The 7,591-nt window shown below is 45.8% G+C and overlaps 1 protein-coding gene across 4 annotated transcripts; it reads right to left on the bottom strand.

The window, feature by feature from the left end:
* Window positions 1-588: 588 nt before the first annotated feature.
* HJV (hemojuvelin BMP co-receptor) lies at window positions 589-4,909 on the bottom strand. Of its 4 annotated transcripts, none has more exons than XM_080801535.1 (4): window positions 4,751-4,909; window positions 3,309-3,480; window positions 2,331-2,911; window positions 589-1,840 (listed from the first exon to the last, which is right to left on the bottom strand). In XM_080801535.1, the coding sequence occupies exons 2-4, from the start codon at window positions 3,388-3,390 to the stop codon at window positions 1,220-1,222; spliced, it is 1,284 nt and encodes a 427-aa protein (XP_080657661.1). In that variant the 5' UTR covers window positions 3,391-3,480; window positions 4,751-4,909; the 3' UTR covers window positions 589-1,219. The 4 variants fall into 4 exon arrangements, with proteins under 4 accessions (XP_080657661.1, XP_080657662.1, XP_080657663.1 ...); XM_080801536.1 differs by having other exon boundaries at window positions 3,309-3,498; window positions 4,751-4,896; XM_080801537.1 differs by lacking the exon at window positions 3,309-3,480 and having other exon boundaries at window positions 4,751-4,883.
* Window positions 4,910-7,591: the final 2,682 nt, after the last annotated feature.

Here is a 7,591-nt window from a genome sequence, read left to right as displayed (position 1 = left end):
ATTCGTATGTTAAAAATGTTTAGAACATTACCTGGTAATATTAAGCTCTCAGTAAATGTTAGCTATTAATTTAAATTCCTTGGACTCACTTTCAAGGTCCCTCATAATTTGGCCTCTGCCCATCTTCTATTCCATTCCTTCCTATCTACTTCATTTGAGTTTTGCTGGTTTCCTCATTGAAGAATGAATTTATGCACAACTCCAGACAGTCTTCATTGCCCTGGAAGGCCCTTAACAATTCAAATCCTTCCCAGTCTTCAAAGATCACTTCAAATCCCATCCCTTCTATTGTCTCTTATTATTTCTTTAATTCTCATCAACTATCTTCCATTATTTCATGTGTCATCTATCTTCCATCAACTAATTCCCATCTGAATTGATTGCATCACAGAATTTAGGGAATAATTGCACACTCATCACTCCTCCATGTCAATCAGTTTTGTTTCCCTAGTAACCTGTAAACATCCCAAGGGCAGAAATAGTATCTGATACTTCTGAGCCCTCTTTCGATGGAGTAAGTAAATACTTCGTCTTTACTCCATTTCAAGCATCTGTAAAGAGATTCAACAAAGGCAGCAGAAGAGGATGTGAAGAATTCATAGCTTTAATAACAGATTATGTAGGGGTGGGGATGCTAGCTTCTTTCCTATCAGTGCCATGCTCCAAAGGTAGAGTTTCCCTTCTCCTAAGATCCAGACAAGCCCTGTTTCATTTCTGAGCCAGAAAGAGCACATCTTACCCACTTTTATTTATCAGACAGACTCCATCCTTAATCATTTCCTCCTCTTTCCATCTTCCAAGAGAAAATATTGTTGGATTTTTACCTCTCATAGGTAATGGTCATGTCTTCCTCTTTCAATTCTTTCATCTTAAAAGTCTCAACCCTTAAGTTTTCTACTGGTCATCAAGACCCCTATAACCTCTAAGTTTGTTGGGGTGATTTCAGGAGTAGATGAACTAGAACAATCGTTTATCATAACTGGGACTGGGAAAATGGACAAAGAGCCCCTACAGAAGTCTAGACTGCAGAAGCTTTGCCCAGAATCCTTATTCTGTGATCATTTCAGTCCTGGACTACAACCTTATCTGACTCTGGTTAAATGTCATTATTTCATGTGTCTTCTGGTTCCCTCTGTTTCCTTCAGGGATTCTTCATGTTCTTCCCTGCCTGTCTCTATCCCCTGATCATTTCAAACCAGTCATGGGGTTGCTGGCCTAGTTACTGAATGCAAAGCCACAGAAGGAGGAGCCCATATAGTGCGGCCAGGAGGGTTCCTGAAGAGAGAGGAACTCCAGCGTCTGAGGGGAAGAGATGCAGCTTTTCTAAGTCTGGCAGGAAAGCTCGGGCATCCTCCAAAGCTGCCTGAGCTGCCACCGTGAAGTTGGGATCACCAGAGATCAAAACATCAAAGACACAAGAATGGAAGTAAGCGTCTTCTACGGGCAGCCCTTCCTTGCACAGCTGTTTGGCAGTATCAATGGTTATAGCTCCACGACGACTGCGTTCTGAGCGAGAGAGTCGCTGACTTGGGGGACACCCCCCAACACAGAGCTGCAGGTCCTGCTCAGCAGAGAAGGCCCTGGCCACATCCTCTGCTACCTTGATGGAGAAGGAGAGCTGCCCAGCTGTCTGCCGAATGATTATAGTTGTGCCAATATAGGCAGCTCGGATCTCCACGTGATTCCCAGGATTAGCAGTTCGAATGGACAAACTAGAGCCCCCAGGTCGGTCACCTCCATTGATAGAACCATCTTCAAAGGCTGCTGGAAGATTGTCCACCTCAGCCTGGTAGACCTTCTGATCAATGCATTCCTGCATGTTCTTAAATATAATGGTGAGCTGTGAGGGCAAGAGGGAAAACAGTTCATTTTGGGCTCAGTACTTTGTCCCCTTACCACCAGCAGGCTCACACACAGTCAGGGATCTGATCTGGGCCTCCAGAGTAGGCTTATTGTGGCCTTCCCCCACTCTGATCTCTTTGTACTCTAGTATTGCCCAGCGGCCCCTGCTCAACCCCTCCCTCTCCTTTTTGGTCTCAATCTCAGCAACTCACAGGAGAAAGAAAAGTTTCCCTTCTGTAACTCCTCAACCTAGGACTCCTCAGCTCTCCCCTCAACATTCTTTTATGTTTTCTGCATTTGAGTGAAATTCCCAGGGAGGGAAGGTGACTTAAGGAGCAAGTGTTGGTGGGAGGGAGTGGCGGGAGATGTCGGAGCAGTGGAGGAGGAGGAAAGGGAATGGCAGCGTTGCTGTGGAACAGTGAGGATGGGAGGGACTGGTATCGTGGGGCGACCATGAGAGGGTTTGGAGGAGCTGCTGAGTCCCTGACCTTCCGGGTGGCGGTGGCGTTGGCCCCCGATGCCACGGGGGAGCTGGTGGCCTGGACAAAAAGGAAGTCATTATCCAGCAGGGGCCAAGCTCCTTGGACACGGCACGTGTGAAAGTGGTGGTGGAAGCTGCGCACGTGGGGGTCCCCAAAGGAGGCGCAATGCAGGAAGCCCGGGGGACGACCGTGCAGCCGGGAAAACTGGCCTTCATAGTCACAGGGGTCCGGGGCTGGGGGACCGGAGGAGCGGACAGGGCCGGAGCCTGGAAGGGCGGGGCCGCGGGGCGGGGGAGGGGCCGTGGGGCCCTGGCGGGAGCAGTTGTGCTGGATCATCAGGTCTTCGATGCCGTGCACCGCCGAATGGAAGGCCAGGTCCCCGCGGCAGGTGCGGGCGGTGCGCCGGGTACAGAGAGCGTAGGAGCGGAGGGCTCGACAGAGGCCGCCGGAGCCCACGCCACCCCGGCTCCCTCCTCCTGCTCCTGCTCCTCCTCCTCGAAGTGCTCCCGGTGAACCCCCACCTCTAAGGCTCAGGGTGGATGATACATACTCAGCATTGCAGCGGAGGATCTTGCATTGAGAATGAGCTGAGGACAAAGGGAGAGGATTGTGAGAGGGCTCCTAGTCCCGGCTCAACTCTCCCAAGTCTGATGGAGGGGAGGGATTTCAGCTGCTCCTAAAACCCAACTGATCCCGAGTTCCAGTCCTATCCCGGGTCCCCAGCCCCCAGCTCCCTAGTTCCTGTGTTCGCTGGGTCTTGATGAAAATGTGTAAGCCCGCTAGATCTCTTCTTCCTCTAGATGAAGCGCTTTTCCAGTGCCCTTCCCCAAGGCGAATGGGAAATAAAATATATCTGTTTGAGAGTTGGGAGAGTGACTGGAACTCCCCAGCACCCATCCCTTCTCCTCACACATGCTCACCTGCCCACCCTTGCACAGCAGAGGACCCTCTAGGTTCCCCAGCCCTTCCCTAGCCCTTCCTTACCATGTCCACAGAGGAGCAGCAGGAGGGTGAGTGTGCTTAGAGTTGGGGGACTGCCATGGGGGGACCAGCCTGGATTCCCCATACCTATCCGGCCAGGTCCCCCCAGGCTCCGGCTCTTTCCAGCTGATGACCCTCCTACCTAGTGAATTTTGACCGGACCTCCTGTAAGGGACTGAAAAAAGAAATTTGGCTGGGCATGGGGAGAGAGAAGAGTTGAAAATCATTCAGGATGATGTGAAGAGAATTTGGGAAGATCAGGAAAAGGATGAGCGGTCAGGAGTTGGGGAGGATAGGGTTCCCCAAATGAAAGTGTGGCTGTTAAGCCTCTGTGCCCTTCTCTTGTGGCCACTTATGCAATACCCTGAGGTGGGGGTGAAAGGAAAGTTGACTGGACTGGCGGGGGTGGGGTGGGGGGAACATGGGCAGAGTCCACTGTATTGCCCCATCCTGAACTACCAAACAACAGAAATATCAAAAAAGGAGGAATCATGTGGATGGATCAGACCCCAGTCATCTCAGTGGGCTCCTCAATAAAATTAGGATCTGAAAATACTTCAGAAACATACCTCTTATTTGCCCTTCCCCGTCCAGAGGGGACACCCTCCAGGGGTCATTCATTTCTCTTCCTTCTTTGTGTCAGAATTATTTGCAAGAAGGAGTGAGGGTGAAATACCCCTTCCCTCTCTAGAACATCAGTATTCAAAGGAAAATCTCATTAATCTACTAGAGAGCTAAGAGTATAATCCCTCTCTCTTAAGGAATAATGGGATGCAAACCAAGCATGCAAATCAGTATTTGTGCTGAGTCAACAGTTCTTGTATTTTTTTTTTTTAATTTTTCCAAATCTGACTGAAGAACCACTCTTTTCATCTTCCTTTTGCAAATTCAGAAGTTCTCAATCTTTTGATGAGGACAGGCCTTGGGGAGGGCCTAAGCCCCTCCTGCCAAACTCCCATTTCTTGGGGTAAAGATAGGAGTGGAGTCAGAGTCATGCAGGAGGGAGAATAGGGTGGCAAGACTAGAGTGTGGGGATAAACAATTTACAAGGAGTAGCCCCACCCTTGGAAGCCCAATGTGAAGGGCACCGCTGAGTACGGGCAGGGTGGAAGGGTACCAGTGACTAATCATCTGAGGCTAAATTTGGTCTTGGTGAGAAAACCACAGAATAGGGGATATGCAAAACTCCTAAAACTTCATCAGAAGTCTGAGGCAACAGGATAAGGAGAGAGCTAAAATGGCCAGAGGAGAGATGGAAGATTAAACTTCAAGAGGCCAGTGGCCAGCAACCAGAAATAAGACAGGAGAAATGGAGATGGGGCACCTTGGTATGAAAGAGATCCTAGCTTTTGTACAAGAGACATTCAAGTAGGTGTCATAATTTTCTGAAAGTCTAACTTCATTCCAAAAGTTATTAAAGGAATTGCAATTTCATTTTGACTTACTGTTTCCAGAGGTCAAACATTACTCTGATATCCAATTCTCCAGCCATGACTGCCTACTCTGTCGGTCAGCTCCAGCCAGGGGATCCCCCGTCTCTTTCTCCATGTCTCCCCCAGGTTCCCACACCGGCTGCAATCTCACTGAGGTCAGGGAACCAGAGAAGTTTTGGCGTGGGGGGAAGGGGGAGTAAATGGCTGGCCAGAGTACTGGACAGCTGAGCGGGGGAGGGAGGTGGCTACTGAGTTGACTGTTTTAAAAATAGCTAAGTCCAAAATTCCAGGAAGGTTAGTGGGGGTAGGGTATGGGTGGGGGGAGTGGGGAGGGTAGGAGGATTAGAAAGAATATGGAGTATAGGGTGCCAAGTGGGGAAGGGGAGGCAGAAATATCATAGGCAAGTCAGATATCCACTTCCAGGTTATGTGACTAGTCACTGCCTACTCCAGGCAGCCCTCCAGCATTCTCAGTAATAAACTCCCAGCCTTTAAAAACTAGAGTAGGTAATCACATACCTTTCTTTCACCACCCTCACCCCCGCTATATTGAATATTGCATTTAGTTTCTACTGAACACATCTAAGAGGTAGCTGACTTCAAATAAGGTCCATAGCAGAGGTAGTTCACAGCCCTTCCCTCATCTTTGCTGAGTATTTCAGAAGGACTAAACAAGCCAGCTGTCCAGAGAAGAAATCTGAGCTCTGAGTTGCTTAGGAGGAGGGTTTGTTTCAGTCTACCAGCCCAGATCCTTGCAGCTGTTTATCCCCCTACCTCATCCATTTCATTCCCTTAGTTTATACAGCCATTCCTCTTCCCTCCCTCTCACCAACTCACACACAAAAATATAAGCTTCTGCATTGTTAGAGGAGGAGGCTAACAGCAGAGGTGAAGAAGAAATAGAGACAGAGTTTTTTAAAGGTTACTCATCCGCAGGGGAGGGGGACTTGGAGAGATAAACCGAGAAAAAAAGAGATTCAGAAAGATGCTTTTGTAGAGTAACATAATCTTGTGACCTTTTAAGATATTGCAACCAAGGAATTTAGCCATGTCGTATTTTTGCAGCCATAGGCATCTGGGATCATCATCTCTTATACTTGCCAAGTGAAGTGACTACAAAGGCTGATTCCAAATAATGTCACTAAGGCATTTGATTAATTGGCTTTGCATTTAATTCAGAATCTAGAGGTCTACACAGTATTCTTCTCTTCATTATCCATATATTTCTGAAAAATTTAGATTTCTCTCAACCACGTGAGTCCATAGCATAAGGATTTTATTACAAAAATGTAAAATGCCAACCAAACTATTCAAATGACTTTAAAACACAGTAATTTGACTAGGAAGCTCCTTTGAAAGGAGCTCCTTAGAGAAATGGCTGATTTCAGGTATGGGTCAGGAATTGCTCAAGATAAGCAAAGAAGCCTTCAAAAACTATTAGAACTGTATCAAAAGGACTCAGAGCAACTAGAATAGTTTACACTGGCTAATTTAAGTGTCAAAATTGGTACTATTTGCATATTTGATATTTCAACTATCATCTTTGTATCAAATATACTTAAGTCTATGAGTTTGCAGCAATACTTAAAAACACAGACTCATTATTGGAGAGCGCTAGGGGATCAACTCACTATTTTGAAAACTGTTAATAATTAGAAAGAATCAAACATTCATCTTATTTTTCCTGTGGGAATTCAAGAAGAGGGAGAAATTTCTCTTTATAGAAGTTTTCCAGCAGATAAATGAAGAAGGAATGGCATAATTAGAAAATCAACATTTATAACTCCTAATACATTAATGTGTCTAGGCAATGATCAACAATGGCTACTATCCATCATGAAGGGAGAAACAAAGACGGTGTCCTCCTGATCACAGGTGGATTATAAATTCCACCTATTGAAGCAGGCATGCAAAAAAGCCCTTTCAGTCTGAATCTGATCTAGTGTAGAGCTAACTACTAATTTACAGGAAATACAGAAGACATCAAATGACACCACAGAGGCACAAACCCAGATTGTGAGAATACTCTACAGGACAAAATGACTTGGGTTTTTCAACAAATTCAAGAAAAAGAAGAAAATGGAGAGGGAACTTAGGTATTAATAGAGACTTAAGAGACATCAAACAGTTGCAGAGTATGGATTTTATTGGATTCTAATTCAAGAAAACAAACAAAAATTATGAGATAGTTGGGGAAATTTGAATGCTAATGAACAATTCATGAATACTTAATGATTTATGAAGTTGTCAGTGCGATAAGTGGTACTTTTTAAAAAGCAAGAGCTTATCTATCTTGGAATATTTGCAGATGAAATGATAGCTGGAATGCTTATAGGCATTCAATCTTATAGAAGATTGAAACATGCACTGATAATTGTTCCAACTGGGTGATAGATAACTCAGGTATTCATTACCCTAGGCTCTTTTTGTAAATGTTTGAAATTTTCGTAACAAAATTTTAAAGTCAGAAATTATCTGTGAGCCCTTTGTGTGTGTGTATGTGTATGTGTGTTTGAGTGTGTGTGTTTAATCGTCATCCTTGTCAAAACCTGTCTACCAAACGCCACCCAGAACAAATTTATAGTCAACAAAGTTGAGTTTACAGAGAGAGGGACCTCTGACTTGTGAATGGGCCCCTTTGTTTCACTTGCAACAAAAGAGTGATTTAAGAATTGGTGATGTTGAGAAGGGCAAGAAGATTTTTGTTCAGAAGTGTGCCCTAGTGCCATACTGTGGAAAAGGGAGGCAAGCACAAAACTGGGCCAAAGATCCATGGTTTATCTGGGCAAAAGATAAACCAAGGGCCTGACTTGTCTTATGCGGATGCCAACAAGAACAAACGCATCACTGGGG

This window comes from Martes martes, assembly GCF_963455335.1.
Source record: "Martes martes genome assembly, chromosome: 4".
In the NCBI taxonomy this organism is placed as follows: domain Eukaryota; kingdom Metazoa; phylum Chordata; class Mammalia; order Carnivora; family Mustelidae; genus Martes; species Martes martes.
This window is presented reverse-complemented; position numbering and strand designations above follow the sequence as displayed.

Excerpts from the sequence above, each read along its gene's own strand:
- HJV (XM_080801535.1), bottom strand. The coding sequence starts at position 3,390 with ATGGGGAATCCAGGCTGGTCCCCCCATGGCAGTCCCCCAACTCTAAGC. Across the intron at positions 2,912-3,308 it reads GCTGCTCCTCTGTGGACATG|CTCATTCTCAATGCAAGATC; the intron begins GTAAGGAAGGGC and ends CTTTGTCCTCAG. Across the intron at positions 1,841-2,330 it reads ACGCCACCGCCACCCGGAAG|CTCACCATTATATTTAAGAA; the intron begins GTCAGGGACTCA and ends TTGCCCTCACAG.